Here is a 27,644-nt window from a genome sequence, read left to right on the forward strand (position 1 = left end):
AATAAAAACAGAAAGCATAACCTAAAAGCAAAGATACAGTATATATATAAATAGACTAATGTATTAAATAAGAGGAATCCTAAAATTGAAGCACAAACCAAAACCCACTATATACTATACTAAAATAAAATACCTAAACAAAGTGACGCAAACATAAAAAATTTAAAAATGGATACAGGTATAATATGCAGATGAAAGCCAAAATAAAACACAGGTCATAATCTTAGTATTTGACATTTTAAACTATAGGGCAAAAGCATCCAATGAGATCAAAAAAAAGATATTGTTGTAATGATAAAGATAAAACTCACAATGGAAATCTAACAGTCGTGAATTTATATGCAACAGGAAACAGCCACATACTATATAGAAAAAAGTAAAAACTGATAAAAAAAAGGAGAAACTGACAGAAATCCCTAAGTGGGAAGTTTAATTTACCTCTCTCTCAAGTCATGACTAAGCATGTGGACCAAAGGAAAAGCAGGTTACAGAAAATCTAAATACATTTAACTAATTAATTAAGATATAATTTATATATAGTATAATAGATTTTAGATAGCCCTTCATTCTCTGAAAAAGAGACTAGAACGTCCACAAAAATTGACCCATATAAAGAAAACTTTACATGGCAATAATTTGGTACCCATGATTCTCTACAAAGGGAGAGCTGTTTCTACTTGGACTCCTTATCACAAGAGATTCCAGAAGTAGTGTAAAAATTGTCCCCGTGGGCAAGAACAGCAGCTGTTTGTGAAAGCTCCATGTACAGGGGAAGAATTAGAGAAGCTAGAGAGGGAACGGCTGGGCCACCACAGAAGTGATCCTAACTTTAGAACAATAAATACAGGTAGTCTACATTATAAAGATCAAGTGATGTAAAATTAATGAACTCTATATGTAAGGCAAACTTTGATAAGCACACAAGACTGAGAACTTTATACCAAACAAGGTACAGGACAAAAATGTAAAGCCTTAGTTCAAACTGGCCTGAAGCTAGATACTAGTAGGCATGTAGATCAGAGTCAGCAGAACCTGGAGGGAATCTGGGCGGCCCTGACCAAAACAGACTTTTCTCTTGTCTATAGTTTTAATTAGATATTTCTTGAAGAACTAAACATTTAACTTTTCTCCCATAATTGCCATCTAAAGCCCGTTGGCTCCATGTATGTTAAGCACACTGCTGCATGTTCTCTGTCCTGTTACTGTCTTCCTTCTGCCTCCATTTCCTGCTTAAAGGAAACATGAGACTTTTCTCCTGAACTCGATTGGTAGAACATCCCAAAAACATTTGCTAGCAGTTGAGAACGGACTATGAGAGCTTGTCAGAACCAGAGCAGCAGAATCTGCTGGCACTAGACTTCAAGGGCAAAGTTAGCTCTGAGTTCAGATGCAGGGTGTTTAAGGGTGAAAAGATTGAACAATGCACTATGAAGACTAACATCCTGGGATGACTGGGCCATTCCTCAAGCTGGGCTTTCTCAGCTCTTTGCTGGTTGGAGGATTAGGTGGCAAGAAGGAATCTTCTAGTATTTAAAAAAAAACAAACAAAAAAACATACTTTCCCAGGATAAAGTGAGAAACAGATGCTTCAGTCAAACTTCCACTAAACAGTGGTAACTATAATTTCTTCTCTGATATGAAAGACTTTTTTTTCGTTCTGGAAAATGATTCTAAGATTCTTGCAAATAAGACTGTCCAGTTTAGTGACTATAGTGAGATCACAGTTCTTGAATAACAATGGAAAAAGTGAGTTGTACTGACCTTTCTAGTTAATTTCCGTGGAAAGCAATATATTGCAATATGTATGGCCAATAACAATAAATTGTATTTAACAATCTAAGACAAGCATTGTTTAATACTGAAACAGTTTTCCTCATTATTTCTACTTTGAAAGCTAAAAGGAAGTAGATCAAGAAGAGAAATAAAAAATTATTTGCCATTTAAGTCACTCTCTGATTCAGGAAATAAAATATTTTAATTCAGTTCCACTTAAAAAATAAAAATAGTTTCCTTACTCCCACAATGAGCACATTAACCACATTTCCACATACAGAAAGCTTAGATACAGCCAACTGTTTACAAGACATGTCTCCATATAATACATTTACATTCATGTGAAGTATACGAACATACAGTTGTATGTATTTATGACTTTTGCATCTGGTACCTTCTAAAACTAACACGTAATATACTTATTTTCTAAAAGTCAGTACATATATGATGATTTAAGGTTAGGAGAGTCTCTTTTGAAGAATTTTAATAGTTATATTCATACAAGAATTCAATAATTTTTCTAAACATAAGCTTCAAACTAAAGCTTTAGGAATGTAAGTTATCTGACTGGCAATGCACAGAATTCTTAGGTTGCGCTGTTTGGTTTACGGTTTATTTCAAGTGGTCTGTAACTATTTGTGCATTAAGGGAAAAAAAGCACCAAGGATAATAAATATTTTTTCACATCATAGGTAAAATCATAACACAATGATCTTAATTTTCCTTCAAAATCTAATCATTTGAAAAGAGCATTTATTTCAAATGCTTCATATTTAAGCTTTCTTAGTGAGATCAACTGATACACCGGAGATAAGAATGGAAATGGTAAAAACAGGTGCTATACATAATATCTACTAACTACAGAATTCAGATATTCTTCTCACGTTGACGATTTCCATTTTTGAACTGAGTTCCTTAGATGTAAAAAGAATTCTGAAAGTAAGCATAACATTTATGAACTTGTCAACCATATCTCTTAAAAGGAAACTCTAAAGATGTCTTTCTTGCCAATATATGAAGCAAAATTTTCCTGATGAACAAAAGCACCTTATGGTAAGGAAATATATAAAGAAAATATTTTCTAAAAATTAATATACAAATTTGTGTGCATAAAAGTATAGTTATCCCAGCTGTATATGTAATAATATTAAATAATGCACAATAAAAAAATTCGAAGCACTGATTGAAAAAATAACTCATATGCTAACACTCCAGTTATTAAATATTGCAGTATATGTAACTGTAACAATTGGGAGAAAAAAAAAAGCTTTCTAATCTAAATGGTCAATGAAATCTCTTTGGAAATATACCTATTACAAGTTCCCAATATGTAATCCTGGCCATCAAATTTCAATCCAAGCTATAGTTTTTCACAGCCAACATGCAATCCCATGAAAATGAAAGTGTGTACAGAGGCTACCTCACAGATTCTTCAGTAAATAGCATCACTGGTGTGACAGTGGTACAGGCCAGCTGAGCTTTATGTTCCTTTTCTTTACCACAGGCACATGGTAAACACCACGTTAAGAATGACAGATCTTCATCACCATAAGTTTTGCCATTTATAAAATGCTAAATAAACATTGTTTTAAACATTTCCAGATCATGACAAAAGTTCCGTACCTACATATATACAAAGTATTCTCTAGATTTAACCTATTTTTTAATGAAGACAGAGATGTATAAAGAGAAACCATAAATTACTTGCTTTGACAGTTTTCAGTCAACGTTTATTACACGTCTTTTTCTACTGAACACATGATTTTTATAAGTATAAGGAGTTCCAGCTTCTGCTAAAAAGATTTCATTTCTTCTTCCCAGTGCTTTTTTTGTGTTCATGCATTTCTGTTTTGCTAGTAATACTCTTTCTCCGAGATGAGGTATTAGGAACAACTGCACTGGAAGGTCCACTGGTGGCTGTACAAAAAGATAAAAACTATTGCTTAGATTTTCACAAGCAATCCAAGTTCAAGTAATACTGCTAAATAACAAAATAAGTCATCTTGTGTTAGAATTGTGATGTAAATGAAACATTGTAAACATGTAATATAGCATTTTTAACTTTTTTCTTTTTAGAATTTGACACCAATACAGAAAAGTAATGCCAACGGGCTGTGTTCACAAATTTCTCTTTTCACTTTACATTCTTCTTAGGAGACTAATTTTTTTCATCATTTTTAACTACCATCTATTATGCTAATGACTTCAAATTTATACTTCTGGCCCAGGCCTTTTCCCTCACCTCAAGATCTGTACATTGTGTATATCCTACTAGAAATCTCTATATAGATATCTCAGAGGAAACACAAACTTAACAGGTTTAAAACTGAACTCATCATTTTCCCTATAAACACCTATTTTCTCCTATAACTCCTATCTCACCATTCTCTAAAAAGCTAAAATGTTAGGCAACTAGAAACGTTCTTGACTTAGGACTCATCCTTCAACATCCAAACCAACATCAAGCCCTAATGAGTTATCAAAAAGTCATTCTAAGCCGAGTTACATTCTGGTATGGAAGGGTAACGTACAGTCAGATCAATTGTCCTGCAGGTAACAAGTATAAACTCTGGATAAAATAGGAAAAACAACTACCCAAAGACACTGAAGAGCGAATAAAAGCAGGCATATACCGGACAAGAATCAATACTTGGAAGAAGGAAACAACATGGGATGAGTCCTCCTTGCCCTCCCTACCCCTGCCCTTTTTTAAAGCTTTTGGCCTAAGGACAGGATCCAGTCTGCATCATGTGGAATAGCTAAAACTCCAACATAAAACTCAGTCTTACTAGCATGAAGAACCAGAAGACAAGTACTAGGGCAGTTATAGTTTCTGGAAAGTCAAGAGAGAAATCCCAAAAAGGAGAGCCCTCAGTTCTTTGTATAAACCCTGATCCAAGTTATGGAGTGAGCAGAGTGAGCTCCAAGAAGTCTAGATAAGGCTAAAAGAAGTGAAGTGAAATTTGAGCTGTCAACCACTTCAAGGGACACAGTTTTGCAAACTGAGCTCAGCCAAGGTTAACTCTTTGCTTTAAAAAAACCAAAGCAACCCAATACTCTTTGGAGGAATATAACAGAATCTAGAGTTTCTACAACATATCATTGACAATGTCTAAAGCACAATAAAAAATTACTCAAAATATGAAAAAGTAGGAAAACATCTTTCTTCTTGAGAGTGGGTAAATTGACAGACTAATCCTGAAATCAGCCAGATTAACAGGGACAAGAATTTTAAAGCAACTATTTTAACTATACTCAAGAACAAAGGAAAATATGCTTATAATGAATAAAAACATAGGAAATCTCCAAAGAAAAAAAATAATCAACAATACTGTCTAAAATTAACAAATAAATATCTGAAATAAAAATTCACTGAATGGGTTTAACAGCAGAATGGAGACAGCAGGTAAAAGTGAACATCAACCAGGATTATTACCTAAAAAAAAAAATCCTAAGCATGCCATAGTCCAACAGCTGAGAACCAAAGAGAAAGGGAAAACATTGAAAGCAGGCAGAGTAAAATAACCCATTAACCACCACAGACATGGGAACAATTCAGATTAACAAAGACTTCTCATCAGAAACAATGGGAACCAGAAGACAGTGGAACAACATCTTTAAAATACTGAAAGAAAAAACTTTCTTCCCAGAACTTTTCCAGCAAAACTACCTTTCAAGAATGAAAGTGAAATAAAGATGTTTCAAACAATAACAGACCTGCAGTATAAGAAATGCTAAAATATTCAGGTTGAAAGCAAATGAAATTAGATGGAAACAAACACTTAGAAGAAGGAATGAAAAGCATCAAAAATGGCAAATATGTGGATAAATAAAAGACTTTTTTTCTCCTCTTAATTTCTTTAAAATACATATGACTGTCTAAAGCAAACACGATAACATTGCATGTCGCTCTTACAATATATGTAGAAGTGACATATATGGGTAACTTTGTGTAAAGGATGGGAGGAGGGGAAGGTAAAGAACCTATACAGTTGCAAGGCTTCTACATTTCACTCTAAGTGGTATAAAATTAATTCTAAGTAGACCACGGGAAGTTAGAGATGTATATTTACAGTTACCAAAAAAGGATAATGCAAAATGTTACAGCTAAAAAGCCAACAGAAATGAAAACGAAATTCTAAAAAACAATGAATTAACACAAAACAAGGCAGGAAAGAATAAAAGAAGAATAATAATAACAATTAGAAGGAATAAACAGAAAATAAAATAGTAGAACTAACCCAACCATATCAATAATTACATTAAATGTTAAGGGACTATAAACATTGCAACCATAAAGCAGATATTGTTAAAATGGCTTCTTAAAAAAGTCAAATACATGCTGTCTACAAAAAACCCCCTTAAATATAAAGATACAGATGGGTTACAAAATTACACCATGCATACAGTAAACATAAGAAAGCTAAAAGCAGCTAAATTCACATCTGATAAAACAAACTTTAAGACAAAGCATTACAAGAGATCAAAGAGGGAAATTTCATGATGATAAATGGGTCAATACATTAGGAAGTCATAATAATCAAACATGTATGCACTTAGCTAATAACAGGGCTTCAAAATACACAAAGTAAAAATTGACTGAATTAAACAGAAGAATAGACAATTCCACAGTTATGAGTGGAAATTCCTTTCTAAGCAATTGATAGAACAATCAGAACCTCTCCTTCCTTGCATGTGTCCCCACCACCCAAAATGGAAAAGACAGAGAAGATCTGAATAACATTGTCAACAGTCTTGACCTGATGGATACTGAGAGAACACTACATCAATGAACTATGGAATAAAAATTCTTTTTTAGCGCACTTGGTATATTTAAACTGTACCAAGTCCAAGTGTTAAGCCATAAAAGAGTCTCACATTTAAAAGACTGAAATCATACAGTGTATGTTTTGTAATTGCAATGAAATTAAATATGAAATTGGTAACAAGGTATCCAAACCTCAGCCTGCCCCAAATATTTGGAAATTAACCAATGTTTCTAAATACTCCATGACTCAAGGAATCACAAAGTAAATTAGAAAATATTTTTAGCTGAAAGAGGATGAAAATACAACATAACTTTCGCAAATTGTAGCTAAAGAAATAGTCAGACAGAAACTTACAGCTTTAAATGTTTATACAACAAGAGAAGAAATGTCTAACAATCAGTGATTTGAGAAACTAGAAATAGGGGAAAAAAGTATGCTCTTGGCTCCCTTGTCGAATATTAGCTGTCCATAAATGTGTGGGTTTATTTCTGGGCTCTCGATTCTGTTCCATTGATTTGTGTGTGTGTTTTTGTGCAAGTACCATGCTGTTTTGGTTAACATGGCTTTGGAATATATTTTGAAATCAGGGAGTGTGATACCTCCAGCTTTGTTCTTTTTTCTCAGGAATCCTTTGGCTATTTGGGGTCTTTTGCTGTTCCATATAAATTTTAGGATTCTTTGTTCTATTTCTGTGAAAAATGTTGTTGGAACTTTGATAGGGATTGCATTGAATCTGTACATTGCTTGTGGAAGTATGGACATTTTAATGATCATAATCCTTCCAATCTAAGAGCATGGAATATCTTTCCATTTCTTTGTGCCTTCTTCGATTTCTTTCAACAATGTTTTACAGTTTTCAGCATACAATCTTTCACTTCTTTGGTTAAGTTTATTCCTGGGTATTTTATTCTTTTTGTTGCAATTGTAAATGGGATTATATTCTTAATTTCTTTCTGCTACTTCGTTGCTAGTGTATAGAAACACAACTGATTTTTGTATGTTGATTTTGTATCCTGCAACTTGACTGTATTCATTTATTATTTCTAAAAGTTTTTGAGTGGATTCTTTAGGGTTTTCTATATATAAAATCATGTCTGCAAAGAGTGACAGTTTCACTTCTTTTCCAGTATGGATCCCTTTTATTTCTTTTTCTTGCCTGACTGCTCTGGCTAGGACTTCCAATACTATGTTAAATAAGAGTGGTAACAGTGGGCATCCTTGTCTGGTTCCTGTTCTTAGAGGGATAGCTTTCAGTTTTTATCCACTGAGAACATTTGCTGTGGGTTTGTCATATATGGCCTTTATTATGTTGAGGAAAAAAGTAAACTCAAAGTAAGTAGAAGGAAGAAAATAATAAAGAACAGAAATTAACGAAATATAAAACAGAAAGAAAACCAACCAATCAAATCCAATTTTTTGAAAAGATCAACAAAATGGATAAATCCCCAGTGAGAATGATCAAGAAAAAGAAAAGAACATGAATTACCAGTATCATGAATAACAGAGGGTATTACCACATTGATTAAAAGGATAATAAAGAAACAAGAAAGTTGATGATGTAGATAAAAGGAACAAATTCCTTAAAAAATAAAGTTACCAAAACTTCCACAAAAATGACATAGAAAATTAATTCTATCAAAATTTAAGGATGAAATAACTATCTTACAAAAAACTTGTCAGAAAATAGAAGAAGAAATACTTCCTAAATGATTTTATGAGGCCAGCATTATCCTGATACCAAAACCTGAAAGACATTACTAAAAAAAGAAACCTTCAGAGCAATATCCTTCACAAATGCAGGTGCAAAAATCCTCAACAATCAAACTGAGTTCAGCAACATATATATAGAAAAAAAATCATAAATCACAACTAAGAAGGGTTCATAAGATTGGCTTATGTCATATTTAAAAAGTCAAATGTAACATCACTTCATCTTTATTATTTAAAAATGTGTATAAATAATGCATTTATTATGTATCTAATAAGTAGAGAACAACAATGTACCATGACTCAAAGATTATTCAAATCTCAGGTCTACTGACTATTAGCTACATAAACAGGGACAAGTCACAACCTCTCTTCAAGTTTCTCCGTCAGTAATGGTTATAAGAAGGGTATTGATCTCTGGAGGCCATGTCGAGAACTAAGAATAAGAAAGCGCTTTGCAGTATAAAGAACTATATAAATGCTAGCTTTGAGTTGTACATGCAACACACCATAATTTACATTTAAAATACTGTTTCACTCATCTGTAGCTGCATACACTGATTATTTAGAAATGTACAAGGTTTAAATCTCTTTAAGATACTGTGTCTGATTTATAAGGCCTGGTAATCTGACAAAGCTATAATCAGGTATAACAGATCAAATCAGTGGTATAGAGTGTCATCAGAGCTCTTGTTTTGAAAATCATATAAATACATCATCAGTGGAGGGGGTTGGGTGGGGTCTTGAGTGGGAGATAAGAGAGAGAACATTTTAGAAAAAAAAACCGACATGAGTGTTACAGGGATTTATTTGGGGAGAAGTAAAGAGAACAGTTCGGCTATAGTATAATAACAATAGCAGCAAACATTTAGTGAGTGTTTACCATGTGTGCTAAGTACTTCATATGTTACTGCATTCACTTCTGACAACTTAAAAAACGGGTACTATTTCTCTGATTTTATGACTATGAAACCAAGGATCAGAGAGGTTAAGTAACGTGCCCAAGGTCATATAGCTAATAAGTAGCAGAGCTGAGATTTTAATCTACACCCCTCTGACTCCCAAGCACAAACTCTTAACCAAAAGAATATTTGAGAGGACTAAAAGGAGGAAAAGAATGAAGACATCTGCACTGAGGAGACAGTCAAAGCCTTGCAGCGATATGGAATTGAAGTTATGTGGAAGAAAAAAGGCATAGGGTAAGAAAAAAATGAAGAGTTGATAGTCCCTGTCTGGGCTAAGAAAGTAGAAAGAAGAAGAACCATCAAACAAAAAGATAGACAAATCAGATAAATGGAATGAACACCAAGACAGAGTAATATCTTGGAGGTCAAGATAAGAGAACATTTCAGGAAGGATCAATGACACAACCAATTATGCCAAGAACTTAAAACAGAAAAAAGCTAATAAAAGATCGTTGAATTTGGTAGTCATACCTTCAGACTGAGAATGGAGATACTAAAATACTGTAAAGAAAGAAAAAAAATCTTCATATATAAAGATGCCTAAGCTCAACAGAAAAACAAAAGAAGACAGTCCATAAATTAGTTTGGAAAAAAGTGTAAATATGAAACATATTTTATTAACAGATGCAGGGGGAGACAATCAACAGAGGAAAAATACAAACATATCAAAAGGCTACAATGATAGATTTTTAACCCCTAGGATCATTACACTCTAGGAGGATCATTACACCTCCCAGAGTGCAATGATCCTACTTAAAAACAGATTTTACACTTAAAAAGCAAGCTATTAATATCTATATCTAATTGATATACAGAATATACAAATTCCCATACACTTCTAACCTGGTTTGCTGCTTGCTTTAGTACTCTTTAAGGTAGCTGGTGGTGTTGGGAGGATCTTTGCAGGTGTATATGTATTTAAAGATACTTTTCGTCTCATTACTGGACTGGAACGTGAAGTTGTAGAGGCTGAAAAAAAAATAAACAAACATAATAATTCAGCAATTTCCTGCCAATTCTATCTTTACATTTTAGAAGATTTCTTATGACATATTTAGTGGCCCTATGAATACACATAATAACAGGAGAAGACAGACTAGGTTTGTAGAGTAAACTCAGCAAAACCATCTTTGCTATAAAAAGTTCTCTAATGCTCTTGACCAAATAAATGTTCTGTTTATATTGTAAACAATTAGCATTTAACAGTATTCACCAAAGGAATACCAACAGGAATAGAGCAATACACTTAATTTTATTCTGTCCTGATAGAAACTCAGATTCTTAAAGGATGGCAGAGAACTGACGGCATAGTTTTATTGCTAGTAACAGAAGACAAAGAATCCCAAATTGTTTCTCTCAAAAATACCAAGTAGCGATTCAAGGACAGTTCATCTGTAAACACAATGGTCTACTAAACTATCATATTTAAGAATAAACTAACCAGATGACAAGTAAGCAGGTAAATCAGATTGTCTCCCTGTCTTCCTACATTACCCAGCTGAGATTCATTTTCATGCAAGGGAATTTTAAAGACATTTTTTTCTCTTTCTGATCAAAGTGGGGAGACTGAGAGGTGTGAAAAGGAAAAGTAGGGATAATCTTAAGTATGGAATCCTCTGGGGAACGATAGGCCAGAGTAGGGGAGCTATTGGCATGAGTTTCTGGATCCTTCAACAAAGAGAGGTGGGGAGATAACAAAAACAGATTTGCCTATTTTTGCAATTTTGGAAGAGGACTTGAGAGCAATAAAACAGTGTGTCTCTGAAAAACCATTATGTGGGACAATTATGGCAAATGTGCCTTAGGTGGTTGATATCTACACTATAGGAACATAAATTCCACTGGCAGAAGCTCAAAGTAGTCACTAATGAAATAATCTAAAAGTGACGAAAAAGTCCCTAAAACATCATATGAAGCACTAACTTCACCATTACTCAGCTCTTTCCTGCTTGCATTTTTTATCCTATTCTGTTAACTTCCACCTCTAACTTACCCAATTAGTATTTTCACATCTTTTCCCCGAATCTGATCTTGTCAGTGCCCCACTGTAAGCCATCTACTAGTTACCACATATTGATTAATTTTGTCCTAGGTGAGGAAAAAAACTTTCTGAATGACAGAAGATTAACAATGTCTTCTCCCTTATTATAAACACCACAAAATCAATATAGTTCTATATTATGATGCTACTTCCTTGACAATTCAAGAAATTAAGTATAAATAATGTAAATATACTGAGATTACTAAATATTAATTCTGCAGTTACACTATAAAATACAGGATTCAGATACTTCCATCATAATTGGCACCATATTTTCTTTACTATTCAAGAAGAACGAAAAAACCATACACTTTAGAAGATCTGCTAACTAACACTAACTAGTTGATTTCCTCAATAGTGTCTTTCTAATATTTTTCTTGAAACCGTAAACTTTTCTCAAGTGAAATCTTAAACAAAATGGATCAAAGCAGACACTCCAGTTGAAGCAGCCATGGAAGACACAAGATTTAACCATTCAGCATCCTTCTCTTCCTCATGGAACTTCCAAAAGCTCTTGGGAATAAAGACCAACAAACTGAATTAACTCCAAGGTTTATCCAATTCTGTGAATTGCATTAACGACATTTACTTTCTCATTTAGTTTCCTTAGTAAGTAATGACATGAAATTTTAAGACAGCTAGAGGGATTGGGGTACAACTTGCATCCACAATACAGAGAAGAGCTAATCAGAACTGGAGAAAGAATTTAACATCCTCAATTAATGTAACACAATAATACACTCTGGTGAATTGAATTCACTAACCACAGAAATGAAGCCTTCATAAAATAACAGCACCACAGAAAACCCCTTCGAAGATTATCTTTTCATAAATATCCCACCAAAATTCTCTTTCCAAAACAAATAGACATCAGTACTGCTGCTATTACCTTTAAGTCATTCACTGAAAATCTTCTAAATTCTAAATAGCATTGCTATCTACCCTAAGTTCTTCTTTACTAATTAGAATCTTTCTTTAATCTCTGTTTTAAGATTACAAATCTCTGCTCCAAGGAAGCAGTGAAACATCAAGTATAAAAAGGAGTAAAAGGGTGAATGAGAATTTATTCAGGTTCTCTACTGCATTCTGGGGAGCAGGACTGTCCATTCTATCAGCTAACAGAGAATAAAAGGAGACGAACATCCTTCATTTTGCTGACTTGGACTTGAAAGCTTGGAGAAGTTATTTCATTTGGAGTGTTATCAATTCTCAGAATCAGGCACATTCATAAGCAAATTCTGAAATTCAAACTTATTTCCCAAAACCATTCCTAAAGTGAAATATTTTAAAAGTGTCACACCAAGATACCTATCACCATTGATGATTGAAAGCAGAAGACAATGTGAATAGAACTCTCTAGAATAATACAGTGTGGTAGCCCAAGAAAGGGAAGAGAATAACAAGACATGAAAGTGGCTTTCATTCCAAGACCTCTAATTTTAATCTTAGGAGAAATAAATTTACAGCATTCTCCTTACAAAAACGAGAATGGTACAGAGAAAGTCTGTAGCTTTCCTAAGAGATGACTAGGACTAGCAAGACTCTTAACTCTAAGAAGAACACTCTCTCCCAAAACTAATGTTTCCTAAACTGGAAATTCTAACATGCCATAAGATCCTATAGAGCTGAAAATGACAACAGCCAGCTGACTGCTCACATCTAAAAGGGGAGCCTTGAACAATTCTCAAGACAATGTCCCTAGAATAGAGCTACACGATGCATAAACGTGTTACCCAAAAAAGTATTTTCTCAAAAAATAAACTCTGGAAAATCTGGGAATACAGGTTTCCTTACAGAAGAACCTTAGCTGTTTACATACTAATGTGACAATACCTCTCCAAAGGGAGGTGGGATAGGATACACACTTTCCAAAACATACTTAGCCACGAACCCCTTTTCTTCACACACACAAATTAACCTCTTCAGAATATTTTCTGAAGAATACCATCTGAAAAACAGTTGTCCTAATTTGCTCTCTTTAGCCAAGAGCTCTTTCTGAATCAATATGACTTACTTACCAAGAGTAGTGAGGGGATGGGCAGGTGTGCATGTGTAGGTTAATGTAGACTGATATTTTGTAATTTTTAAAAAGTTTACTATAAAATCACATACAGTAGGAACGTGAAAAAAGACTGTGACTCTCTATTATGTTGCTGACTTCTATTGCTGGGTCTTAGATTTTTTGTTTTTCTTTTCGTAAGAAAAAAGTTTTCTGGGAGTCAAGAAAAGTGGTGCATTGCATATTTCACCAAAGAATTACAAATAATATTCTTTTTCACCCCTTTCTCTCCTAAAACTCTATTCACTACCACTACTTGAGTTTATATTTTTGTAATTCTTTTTATATTCAGATAATGTCTACTGCCCCCAAATCAAATAATAATTTTTCCTACAAATTTCAGGAGTCTTCCGTGGAACTTCACTTGATGGAGAAGCAATGGAGGCAAGAAAGTCATCCACCTGCTTTAAAGACAGGGCATTGTGAAGAGTTTCTAGAGGACAAATAGATGGCACCATGGAATACAATTCAAAGCCTGGAAAAAAAACAAAAATGAGAAAAAAGTTGGATATTTAAAAATCATTATTTAGAAGGGAAGAAGACCATTACTTAGAACTGGACAGTTTAGGTCTTTTCAATCTATCACATGCAAACACACGAATCTCTGAAGTCATGACACCAGATGCTATGCAGTATGCGGTTGGAACAAGATGTGACAAAGATTTCATTTTAAACGTAATCACATAGTACAGCATGCACACAATTTCATTCTATATTTTGGTAAAATCTAAGAATAACACTTAAAGAAAACAACCTGGGGGAAAGACAGAAAAAATACAATTTTTCAGTTTTTACTTTTTAAAATCAGGTCTATTTGACAGGTGAATAAGGGGATACCAAGATGTGTCCCTGATGCCAGGATGCTAAAGGTAACTTCTTGTTGAAAAACAATTATGTAATTACGCGTGAAGAGTGATTTTAAATACTTTTCCAGTCATACCAAGGCCAACCATACTCTCTAGTGCAATCCCATAACATTCATTCATTTATGCTGAAATTAAAATTCCAAAATGTATTTCACCTACCTTTATTGAATTAACACAGTAATTCTATTGGAAATTGCTAAGCTGAGTAAAGTCAGGCCAAGTAAAAAGCAAAATACAAAATACAAATACGTTTGCATTCAACAATGGCACAAAAGTTTCATGAAACAAACCATGCTGATATGTAACACCATCAGTGAAACAAAAGCACTTAAACACAGTTTTAAAAACAAATACAATATAGGTTCTTTGCTTTTTATAAAAATTGCCTGTTCATTTAAACTTTATTCAACTGAATGGCTTTTAAAATTGCTTCATATACAACCAAAATAACAAGTCTTTCTGCATCTACTTCCAAAAATTCAAACTAATTTTCCTCCAAAGGAAATACTTTTAATATGTAAATTAAGGTTGTATATGAAATCTAATATTATTAATTAAAAAGTAAAAATTAATTAAACTCTCTTCTTCAATAGGCATCTGCTCATTTTAATACTGACTGATATTTATTTAATTTTGGGAGGAAATATTGACCCAAGAACTGCCTGAGTCTTAGCTGGAATAGGGAAACTTGGTTAAAAGAGAATCTAATCTTCCTATGAAAAGAACCAAAGGATTTACAAAACCGGTATGTTTGATTTTCAGGTACAAACCACAGCATGACAGAACATTACATATATTTAAAAAGAAAAACAAAAGACAACTAGAACCATAATAGCAGCTAAAGCACCTACGTTAAGCACTAAAGAAATTAGGCTTGCACAAGTATTGCATTTTTTTAAAGTACCAGATTCATGCAAATAAGCGCAAACCCTTTCTTTGCATTACACTAAACTTAACAATATGGTTTTTTATCCTTTCCTCAGAATATTTACAAGTCTTTTGAAACAACTATTTTCTTGCATTTGCCTGTTAGATTTTACAACAGGCAAATGACAATATAATTGAGTTCCTCTGGACTATGTTTTTTTCCATTTATCTTTAGTAAACTTTTTCTTTAATGCACAATGAAAGGGTTAGCGCAGCAATTTAAAAAGCCACCCTGCTGTCATGTTTAGAAGCTATAAAAACATACCACTGGAGCCTAGAAATTCCACAGAGGAAACGGACCAGCACCTATAGAGGTGTAGGTGTTCTGCACAGAGGCCCAGAAAATAAGGTAAAGCACTGTCAGAAGATACTTGTTTCACCATGTTCCTTGAACTAAAGATGAAGGGAGGGTAAGTCCATGATATGTGTTAAGATGGAAATAACATGAAAGTTAGGGGAAATAAAAAGTGAAAGAAAGAGTCAAATGACAATTCATAGGACAGATAAGACAACATAATATATAAAAAAAGAAAAAAGAAATCTTGAAAACCCAAAAGAAGTATTTCTAGAGTTGAAAGGAATGCATTTTACATGCATTAAGTCACACAATGAGTGGAAAATCCACATTTTTTTTAAAAGCCTAAACCAAAGGAATATAAAATTACTCTATTTTCTGTTAAATTTAACAAAAGCATTTTTGTTCTTTTGTTTTTTAGCTTCAGTAAACATAGATTTCTCCTACATAAAACTTGCAATACTGGCTATAAACACATAAGCATTCTGCACAAAAACTATAGTCAGTTTTAAACCTGCAATGTCTCTTCTGAGAATTGTGTGACTTCTGTTTTTCTTGTGACTTCAGTTTTTCTTCTAGAGGTTCTTATGCATATGGGTTCTTTAGAAGCTGCAGCTGTATCAAATAAGGATCTTTTTCTTCTTCAAAGAGTAGCATTTAAACAGCTACAATGAAGGGAAAGCACATTAAGCTTTACGGCTAAATTTTCTCTCGTGGAGGATGAGATCTTCTTACTCCACCTTCAAGAAGTATTATGAAGTGCACTGTCATTGAGCTGTGCTGTTAAAGGGTCCGGATGGGGGAGAATGACTATAAACTTGTGTCCAATCCTTTAGCTTCATAAATGCTTTTGAAAGACCCGACTTGAGTTTTTGAGAGACTTATTTGCAGTTAAAAAGAAAAAAAGTTCCAGGAATAAAAGTACCTTCAATCTGAATAAAAGCAAAAATTTGTATGTTTTCTTTTAAATTCTTTGATCTTATTATGTAAAAATGATCAGTAAATACTCCCTCTTGCCCCATAAGAACAAGCCATATGTAAAGAAGCTGTAATAATGCAACAATTCAGTTTATAAATAATGGCCACGAAACACTTTCCTGTTCAGCCTTGAAAATTCAATTTAATTGAATCAGCTTTCTAGATTTTTAACTTAGTCTTCTTCCCATCAGGATTTCTCCAAATTTTAATAAAAAGCAGTGATACCAAAAGGAATTGGTCGCTTAACAGCAAACCATACTGCCACATGAGGACAAAGTGAATGCTGGGTGAAGTTTTCAGAGTGCTCCAGATCGAGTCGGGTTTTGCTTTAGACACAGAGCCAGGGATAAAAGAATGTTACACAGTGAAATCTGCACTCCCTGCTTCCCAAGAATTTTTCAAAGATACATCTTATTTTGCTATTTGACAAGTGTGGCTCTATAACTTTGTTAAACAGCTCAATAAAATAAACGTGATCAGAAAAGAAATCAGGCATGAAAAAACATTAAAATTATTAAGAATTAAGAAGAAAATAAAGAATATCAGTTGTTATATTTTTAAAATTTGTGTAAACTGATCACTTGAGAAATTAGATGGAATTTTCAGGTGCTAATTTAGAATTAAAACTCATCATCATTGTGGTCATCTAAAAGTTTGATGAGTAGTATTAAATTACTGTGTAAATTACAGCTAAAAAAGGGAGCTGGACAGTATCAGTACTTTGGGTAAATAATACGGTGGAGTCGTATGCCAATTGAAATTAAGGACAGAGAAATGATGATACTGCATATCCCACATTTTGAAATTAAAAAAAATAAAAAAGGATGAAGCAGGGAGTATCTTTTAAAATAAAAGCAAAACGTACCATTGGTTGGGTGTCGAGCAAATGAGATAGAAAACCTTTTAACAGCAGAACCGCGTGTGGCGTCTGAGAAAGAGAAAAACAGGTACCTGAAATTCGTAACAGCTACCAAAAGAAGGACACTTAAAAAGAGGGAAAAACAAATATATAAGGAGGTTAGAATTAGGTGACATGCAGAAGGGACAATGAGAGAGGGTAATAAGCCAAATACTGGTTAGAAGAAGTAAAATGGCTTGATGATAGAGGCAGTGTTTAATGAAATATACAAAAAAAAGAAAAGCAGGATGAGCTGGCAATTCTAGTAAACCCATGTTTTACTGACTAAAGTAAATTTGTAGATACATGAGAAAAAGTTTTAAATAAAGCTAATTCTGAAAGGGCTAATAAATACACTTATTAACAAAAGGGACAAGCTTCCACGAGTCTCAAAAGACATTCTGAATATTAAAACTGAAGGTATATTAACAATGGTGAGAGCATCTCCTTCAACTAGTGATCCTAACATATTCTCATCCTAGAATTATTTTTATAAAAAATTGCCAATATGATATTTTCTTCTACTTATAAACATTCTATTCACATCATTTTATTTAGATCAATATCAGTAAGTAAAATAAGGGTTAACAATGAGCAAATGTTGAAAAGATCAAAGAAACATTTATTCTTTGTAATATAGCTTATCAACTATCTAAAAGAATACACATCATGCAGTTCTAAATTTCACATTTCAGAAAACTACTAACTGAACAAGTACCGTAAGTCTAACTACAATTAACTGTTTGATGAAACATGATTCCAAGCTGTGGATAGTAAAGCACTGATAGTCATTTAGGCAAACGGTGCTAGGATTCCACTTGAATCAGTCAGTGGCCTTAGGCTTGCCTTTGAGAAATACTGTATGTTCATGGGTGTGTGCATGGGTGTAGGTATGAATCTGTGTGTGCACGTGTGCACATACCATCTATGCAGCCAGAAGAGGTCAGCTTTTTACGATGAGTACGAGCATAATCCTGTAGGTTAGGTGCGCTTGAAGAACCCCCGAGCACCGAGGTGCTAAACAGGCCCGCACAGTGAGACCCTGATGGGAGTTAGAGAAAATACATACAACAACGGGTGTTCTTCCATTCACATTGGGAATTCATGCAGCATGCAATAACTTGGCTCTTACCACACATATTTGGCAGTGCCTTGAACAGGCTCACAATTTGCTTGTAACATCAATTTTAATACAACCACTACTACCATTTATCATATGCACAAATGGGGGTATTTAACACTGGACGAAACGTTGTCTTTGAAAAAATAACATGCCCACACAATAATTAGACATATACATATTAAAAGCATTAAAAACACTACCATAGAAATTAATTTAGGATGATAAAGGACTCTGTCAATCATTTTGCATGAGCAGACAGATGAGGTCATATAAAAAAACCTCTCCTAGCACAAATTAAGTCATATTAAATCAATATTTTTGAATGTATTTCTGTAAATGAAGAATCTTTTCTGATGCCCTTGAATTAAGAATTATCAATATATGTTATGAAATAAGGCAAATCAAAGCTTACTTATTTGTGAGAAGATCAGGTAAAAATAATTTCTTTTAGGTCATCCAGGCCTAAATCACTTTAAATTTCCAATACTTAAATGACTTAAGATCTTAAAGATCCCAGTGAAATACGTTATTTGAAAATACAACACAGCCAATATAAATTGATGCTTAATTTGTAGCAAAAGTCTTTACATCCAAGCAAAACTTTTACCACTGGGTAAGGATTAAATCAGCTTCCATGAAATACATTATGATACATGAAGGAAAGAGTAATATATATACACATATACATATTTCTGGCAAGATACTGTGGGAATATTAAAAGCTATCAACATAAGCTATATGTAATTAACTAAAGAAAGATCTTCAAGTATGTTGGCATCAATGGACAGTTCATATACTGAGTATAGAGATCATAATGCATACATAGCTGAAACATAATGAAATTTACTTATGCTTTTATTAAATCTATTTAGACAACTATTTACAGAAAATAATATGCCAGTACCTCATATAGTTTATCAACAATGAGCTTAAAACCAAATATGTTTAGAAAGGTCTTTTTCAATGTTGCTTTGTTTGAATGTTAGCCAAGAGCTAATTATATTCTATAGGTCAACAAAGGGTAACAGTACCACTGTGCATTAGTTTTGCTTTGGTTCTCCTTAAGAGATGACAGAAAATTAATATACCCAAACAGGATGTGAAACACTACCACTTACAATGTTTTTTTAATCGGAAAAGTAGGAAGTTCCTTTTTGTATGCAATAGCATATTTTCATCTTTATCAATTGGGAAAAATGAAAATTTAAACATGCTGGGATTTTAATTTATAAAATATAAGATTAAAAGCTAGAATTGGCCATTGGACTAAGTAGTTTACATTATAGGCATTCAAAGTGTTATAAAACAAAATTAAATGTTATTTCTTGTTCATTTTATCAAAACTTTATTGTATATTTCCAGTTGTATAACTCAAAATGAACATTAAATAATAACTAAAGCATAGCATTTGGTCATGCTTTCACCACTGAAGAGTTTTACATGTGTGCAAATAGTGAGTTTAAGAAGATTTGGAATACAATTTCCTTTAGACCACATACCTACAGTAGGGTTCTGCTTCTGTTCCACAAGAGTTCTTGGTGTTCGCAGGTAATTAGCATTTTCAGATACAACCTGCACAAGGAAAGCAAAATAAATGAGGTAAAACAGTAAAATAACTTCAAAAGTCATTCTTCATTTGCAGCCTGTTCCAGACAGACAAAGGTTAATAAGCTGTATGATAATTATTAGTAGAAATACATAAAACATGAAAGATCATGCAAGATCCCCTTCTGAAGGGAGTCCATTTCATATGAGGTCCTTGCAATGAAGTGGTGCGAAGCAGGCATTCAGAATGAAATATCATGTATGAAACAAGACAGATGAAACAATAGACTGATATAATTTCACTCCCTCTTAAAAGAAGCCAAATGCCCACTCTTATTAAACAGCTCCTGTATTTGAAGGGGGGAAAAAACAATCACAAACAAAAGAAAAGACAGACAGAGACTGTTGAGGTCACCATACAATTACTGATCCATGCATGGGCTTTATCAGAGTAACCTTTAAATATTCACAGCCTTAATGGATACCATAATCCCTTTTCCTATAATCAAATGCATTATATTTCCAAAAGGAAATTGCTGGAATTCTGGGAAAAGTCATGTGTAACAGCAGACCTTCCACTGTAAAAAACCAACCAACCAAACAAACAAAAAACATAGTATTTTAAGTTTCCAAATGTCATCACAGAAAGTCCTTCTGAAGCCATTTCATTCTGACCATATTTTTGTGGGCACACATACATTGCCCCCCCTTATCTTAGAGAGAGCATTAAAATATCATACAACTCAGAAACTATCATACTGTATGCATCCCTTAAATCAGACAGTTCCAGATAATGGAAAAGTGAGGGACAGAACGATCAGTATTCGATGTATCCTGCTAATTAACACAGAGCCACATCAATTTTGATATTTTAAAACACGTTCACATTCTCAGCAAATTCCAAATGGAATCTAATTTTTCAATTATGAGGGAAAAAATGATTAAATTTTCTTACCATCAAATTATGTAATTTTGTTTCTCAATGTTTTAAAGGACAACTAAGCCAAAGAAAGATTTCTGTCCTTTTTAAAAAATTTTATTAACAAGCTAAAGTTCCAGGAGTGTACAATTTATTAATTTTTAAATCCTGGATATTTAAGACCCTCCCAGTAAAAATGCTAAACACATGCAATGTAAGCGGTTTCCTTCCCTCAAATATTGTCAGATATCACAAGCATTTTTAAATGAACTCTAAATTTAAAAACAGAAGGATTTACTCTGATGTAAAATATAAGGGATTAGATGTCCTCAAAGACAGCTGTTTGTTGCTCTGAATGCGGGGAGGAAAAATGTTTAATGAAGTAAAGTTTAAAAACCTGTTGCCATGAGCCAAAAATACTGGATGTGAAAGCCAATGATTTGGGGGAGACAGGGGAAGAAGTGATTTGTTCCCCTGATCTGCGTCTTCGACGCCCAGTACCCACACCACTGGTATAATGCAGCCAGGTACCAGTACCCTCTGGGCTAGACACACTCAGGGGGCTCTCTTCCTGGAAGTGAGAAAAGGGGGCAAAAAAAAAAAAAAAAAAAAAAAAAAAAGCAGAGCATGCAAAGTTAGATACAACAGAGCCAAATGATCAGAAAGAAAAAAAAATACAGTTTGTTTGCATTTGCTTATCAATTTTTTAAAAAAACTATTAAACAGTAATTTGGGAGCTAACTATTTCAATATTTGAGAAATTGATAGGAATGACATAAATCTAATTATATGTGCTAATAATTATGAGAATTACCTTATTATCTTAAATATACAAAATATTTATACTGCTTAATAGTTGTCCCTTCTCTCTTAAAACCGGAAAGATTTTAACAATTTTCTATCTTAGCAATTTTTTAAATATGGAAAATATTTTGTTTAATTTTAGATATTCAAAAGGCTTTGTGCGATATTGAGTAAACTTTTCAATCCAAAGCACTAAAGAATCGTGCAAACAGTTGAAGAGATTTCAATGTATATAACAGAAAAGAAAATCTGTCTGCCAGACATAAAAAAAAAATTAGAGATCATAAGATGGATTCAAATTGCACTTGTTTACACTTCCAAGCTATCTACTTGTTTATCCCCTCCAAAGATTATTTATAGAGTTCAATAGGCAAAACATGCAGCAAACATTCTCATTTTCCATGTTTGCATGTTCAGGTTTCAGACAGTGAGGACAGAGTAAAATCTACTTGCACAAAATGAAGAGAATAGTCTTTTTCTCTGTGTGTCTTTTGGAAGTACAAACTTCTGATATCCATGGAGATGGTGGACGCTGGAAAAAGTCTTCAAGGTTTTACTTGAATAATTTACCTTATGGAAGTAAAAGTTTAGCATGGCATAGAAATAATCTCTTGAACGCAACTATTTAAGTATTTATGAGAAAAAAGTTTATAAATGTGTTCTGCGTTTTAAGAGTTAAGAAAGGGCAGTGATTTTGTTGAAGATTTTACAAATACAGATGAGTTGCAAAATGAAGACTCAATACATTTGGCTCTATCAGTGTTATAGGCTTTTTGGAGAACAGAAGAAGGTTTAATGGTGAAATTCTGAACAATTTGATTAATTAATCACAGATTGCTTTGTTCAACGACATCAAAATCACTGCCCTCACACAAATGGTAGTTTAGGTTATATTAATATGTCATTTCCTGATTTTCTGAAATTAAAGATACCTGAACATAACCCCATGTTTTTCATTTTTAAATTAAGCTATAACAGAAGAAATAATCCCCAATTCTACAGTTGTTAATCATCCTCTTTTATAATTTAAAATATCTATCATGTTCACAGGAACACTAATTAGTATACAATTTCCATTATAAAATTACAACAATCTATTTTATTTATGGATGTTTCCATATATATAATTATCAAATTGGGGCACATATATATTTGGAATTTGAGAATCATTAGGCACTTATGTTTGTACAATTTGGGGCTATAGAAATGAGCATAATTCTTTGTTGTTTATACTCTTACTCACCAACTGCTGGATAATGTTATAACTAACTCTTAAGACTTGGCATATTTAATTATCAACAAAAAATATTTTTCTAGCATAAAAATTGATGGTTCTTTCTATCTTAAAGTTAAATTCTTTCTTTATACTTTTAACTTGAGCATTTAGAAAACATTTATAAGCACTGAACTCAATCAGTGCTGGGAGAATCATACTATAGAGAATATAAATAACCCAAAATAAAGGTATTTAAAGTATAAAAATGTACACAGATGTTAAAGATTTACTTAACAAGCTTCATTCCAACTATTCAACTTTCCTTTTAAACATTATTTTAGTAGTTATTTAAATGTTATTCTATTAGTGAACATAAGAATTAGCATGTAATTTAACTGTAGATCACAATACAAAGGTAAATTTTTCAACTATATCATCACATTTTCGAATTCCTATACTGACTTCTGCCATCAGGCTAACAACTTAGAATTTCATAGTGTGAGCTACAGTGCGACTGGAACCAGCTGTTGCTGAAGCACCTCCGGCGATTCTTCTCTACTTTAACCAAAAACTATTCCTGATCCATTAAATCAGACTTTCAAAAAAGTTCTTTATTAGAATAACCTAAAGTGACAAGACAAAAAAATTGGATCAATTCTTAGAAAGGCCTTATTTTACAATTTCTATTCCATTTTGTTATGAAAACTATACATAAAGCTCCAAATTCTAAAAACTAATCTCTATATTTTCTAACTACCTCTATATTTTTTAAAATTTGAAAAACAAAGTTGACAATTAAAAATCTGGTACGTTCCCAAACTCCTTAATTAAAGCTGTATTTTCTTTTCTGTTTTATTAAAATATAGTTAGTTTACTTTATGAAAAACATGCGCTCACATATACACGTACTTCATTTGTAGCCATCTTCCTAGATCTTGGAAGTGGAGACTTCCTGTGTATATGAATTGGCTCTGATACCATAGGTTTGAACAATATCACAGCTCGATCAACCTCATCTTTTTTAGAAGTATGTGGTTCGTCATCATTATCAATTTTAAAAGATCTCCTGCCTTCATTCTGTGGGCAAAGAACACAACATATAAAATTCAGGTAAAATAACAATCTCTTCTGATGGACAAATTCAACCATCAATTGGTATAGTCACTTGAACTACATATCCAAGTTTGTTTATTCAAATGAATATTAAGTGAATTCTTACAATAGCCCAGTATTATTCTGAATATTTTGGGACAGATGATAGAGTTCTCAACTTCAAGAAATACATATACTCTATGGAGAAATTAAACAATAAAATGACAATAAAAAGCCATTAAAAAAAAGTGCTTAATTAAATTTCATCAAATGCCCAAATAAATAAGCAATAATAATAAATGCCAGCAAGAAACGTAGAGCTCAGTTTTGTTACACAGGAATGAACCCGAGCACAAAGTAAAACGGCATCTGAATTTATAAATTTTAGAGTGTTTAAATTCTATTCCAAATATTTCTAACAAACGTGATGACTGCATACATAAATAACAATCATTTGACGACTCACTAAACATTTAATGAGTGTGTACCACATGCCAGGACACACATGAATAAGACACAATCCTAGACTGCAAGGATCTCACACTATGGTAGAGGAGATAGAAAACTTAAAAAAACTTATACCCTTCTATAATAGAATGGATAAACTGGGGCATAGTCATACAATAAAACACATATTTTAAAGCAGTAAGAATGGACGAACGAAAACTAAATAAAATTACATCAATGAATCTCCCACACATAACATTAGCCAAAAAGAAGCCAAGCAGAAGTACATAAAAACCCTCATCAAACTAAGAGGTATAGAAAATAAAGAGGAATTTCTTTAACCGGATAAGGGATATCTAAAAACTTGAAACAATCATCACAGTTAATAATAAATCATTGAAGGACAAGTGTGCCCACTATCACTAAATCTACTCAACATTTTACTGGACAGCTGTCGTTATTCAGGGATACGATCATAAACATAGAAAATCTAAATGACTATGGATAAATTATCAGAATGAATACAGCATGTAGTAAGATTACCAGTTATAAAATCTTTATACAAAAATGAGTTAAGATTCAATATGACAAAAACTAACAGAAAATGAAATTTAAATAAACCATTTACAACAGCATAAAAATACAAAGAATTTAGGAATTAATCTGACAAAGAAGTACAAGACATAAAAAAAATCTGAAATTTTATCAAAAAGATATAAAGAATAGCTAAATAAATTCAGAGATATATCAAGTCCTTGGACTAGAAGATTCAATACTGGAAAAGTGTTATTCTCTCAAAATTGATCTGCAGAGTTTATGTAAGCTCAATCAAAATCACAGAAAGTTTTCTTCGGAACATTACCTTTTGCTTTAGTTTGGGAATGAACAAGGATGCTTAGTGTCAATGCTTCTATTCAACACCATACTATCCAAATGGCCAAGATATATGAAAAGGTGCTAATCCTTACTCGTCATGAAGAAAATGTAAATTTAAACCACAATGATATCACTACATACCCCCGAAAATAGCTACATTAAAAACAATGATCACACCAAGTGCTGACAAGGACATGGCAGTATCTTTAGAAAAACTATTTGGAAAACTATCTGACTACATCTTTTAAACTTGAACATACACATACCCTATGACCTAGCAATTTTACTCCTAGATATTATTTCCAAAAGAAATGTGTACATATGTTCACCAAAAGACCTGTATAAGAATGCTCATAAAAGCATTCATCTTCATAGCTTGAATTGGAAACAAATCAAGTGATCATCAAAGTGGAATAGATCAACACATTGCACCACATTTATTTAATGAAATCCTACATGGCAACAAAAATGAAGAACAAACTGGATGAATACCACAAACATAATGAAAAAAAAGAAGTCAAAACTACCCCCACCAAAAAAAAAAGCAAGCATTTTGTGATTCCATTTATATAAAGTTCAAAAATAGGCAAAATTAATCTATCATGCTAGAAATCATGATAGTAGGTAACTTTGTGGAGAAGACAGGGAGGTTGTGAGAGGGAGGGGCACACGCAGGTCTTCTGGAATGATGATATTGCTCTGTCTATGACCTGGCTGGTTGTTTTACAATTGTGTTCACTTTGTGACATATCATTAAGCTATATATTTATGATTTAGGTACTTTTATCAATATGTATTATAACTTGGTAAAAAAGTTTTAAGTTGTGTACATATTTAATTTTGTAAGGTTATTATAATGACTAAAATGCAATAATGCATGCCAAGTGCTTAGTAGAGTGTTCAGCATGGACTAGTCCTCAAGGAAAACTACAACCAAAACCAAAACCAAAACTATAGTTATTCATTCTAAATAATGCTCTTAAAAATCCAAAGACTGTACATAGACAGTAAAATTCTAATATGCCTAAAATGTTGTCTACTCAAACCATATGTAAGATAAATTTAAACTATCTTGCTAATTAGTAGTTGAGATAAGAATTACAGTACATAATAGAAAATTCTTACAGAAACCTCATGAAAATCTAGAACTGTAGTAACCAAGTACTGAGAGTTTCACCTTAATTACCTCTCTTGAAGCTGGTCTATATCCATAGCCAGATGGTAAATTTTTGTCTTCTTCACATCCTTTGGCTCCTGGACTAAAGTGTAATTCAACATGAAATCGTTCCTCTGAGGAAAGATCCTAAAAAATATTATAGAACATTTTTAAATCTAGAAACTTCAAGCTATTTATTTACCTCTGGTAACACATGCAAATTGAGAACTCCTTTACCTTGTTAGGATCCTCATAAAGCATGATGACAATCTGAGTCATGTAGTTGAGCTCATTGACAACATTCAAATAATCCATAGCTCGTTTCCACTGTTCATCCTTTGATTCCTGAACAAAAAGTGTAAGGTAAGCATTTCCTCATATTGCATTAAAGTCATTTTATTTTCATTATGGTATTTGTTTAATCCTGAGTGATACCACACAAATTAGATGAATACTTATATGCACAATCTGTCAAAATATCTCCACTATATTTGTGTCAATAAATTACTTAAGCTTAAGTAAATTATTTAAGAAATCTCTTACCAGTAGTATTAGAAACTGTAGTGGTAACTTTTTTTAAATAGCTTATAGAAAGCAAAAATAAAGTATCTCTTGGAATATGATACCCACTATTGAATTCTGAGGATGAGGGGCAGTTGTCAACCTTAAGTCCCAAAGTACCTATAGTATCATGCTTCATAAACAGAAGACTATCCTGTAGGAGTAGTGCTATTTTTCCCACCATCATATAGTCCATAAATGGAACACACGCCTATCTGTAAATATCCCTCATTACACTGCAGTGATATTTTCAAACACTCAGCAGGAAGAGGCATATGTAGATTCTATTAATCTTACCATCTCCTTCACCACTCCTCCAACTTCATTTAAAGAATCATTGGTCTTTAAACATGTAATTATAGTGCATCAGAACTGAAAGGGATCTTAGAGAACACGTACTACAATTCTAGGTAGAAAATTCTAACTGAAAAGGTGAAACTACTCAAGTACATGTAAAGTCTATAGTCAATAGTCAACAGGGTCTACTTAGACCTTATGTACATCACAGATAACCTTCCTTCATTTCGTATATGTCATAAGCATTACAAATATATAAGAGCATCCAAAATTTTTGTTATACAATAAGAATACACAATATTTTGGACTTGAGTATACAAAGTACCTTGT

The 27,644-nt window shown here is 32.9% G+C and overlaps 1 protein-coding gene across 50 annotated transcripts in view; it reads right to left on the bottom strand.

Moving 5' to 3' along the window:
• Positions 1–1,956: 1,956 nt before the first annotated feature.
• The window catches only part of PPIP5K2 (diphosphoinositol pentakisphosphate kinase 2), a 67,463-nt gene continuing 41,775 nt past the window's right edge, over positions 1,957–27,644 (bottom strand). For 8 of the 50 annotated variants that reach the window (XM_070571330.1, XM_070571325.1, XM_070571328.1 and 5 more), the window contains exons 22-32: positions 26,694–26,801; positions 26,487–26,603; positions 23,795–23,962; positions 21,263–21,436; positions 19,901–19,973; positions 18,201–18,320; positions 17,246–17,308; positions 15,373–15,432; positions 13,649–13,789; positions 10,058–10,183; positions 1,957–3,690 (exon numbers count right to left, since the gene is read on the bottom strand). In XM_070571330.1, coding sequence (XP_070427431.1) covers positions 3,578–3,690; positions 10,058–10,183; positions 13,649–13,789; positions 15,373–15,432; positions 17,246–17,308; positions 18,201–18,320; positions 19,901–19,973; positions 21,263–21,436; positions 23,795–23,962; positions 26,487–26,603; positions 26,694–26,801 — 1,263 coding nt within the window. In that variant the 3' untranslated portion in view covers positions 1,957–3,577. Of the gene's footprint in view, positions 3,691–10,057; positions 10,184–13,648; positions 13,790–15,372; positions 16,068–17,245; positions 17,309–18,200; positions 18,321–19,900; positions 19,974–21,262; positions 21,437–23,794; positions 23,963–26,486; positions 26,604–26,693; positions 26,802–27,644 lie in introns of those variants that run through there. The other 42 variants (XM_070571360.1, XM_070571357.1, XM_070571358.1 and 39 more) reach the window with 19 other exon arrangements.

This window comes from Equus przewalskii, chromosome 13, assembly GCF_037783145.1.
Source record: "Equus przewalskii isolate Varuska chromosome 13, EquPr2, whole genome shotgun sequence".
Taxonomy (NCBI): Eukaryota; Metazoa; Chordata; class Mammalia; order Perissodactyla; family Equidae; genus Equus; species Equus przewalskii.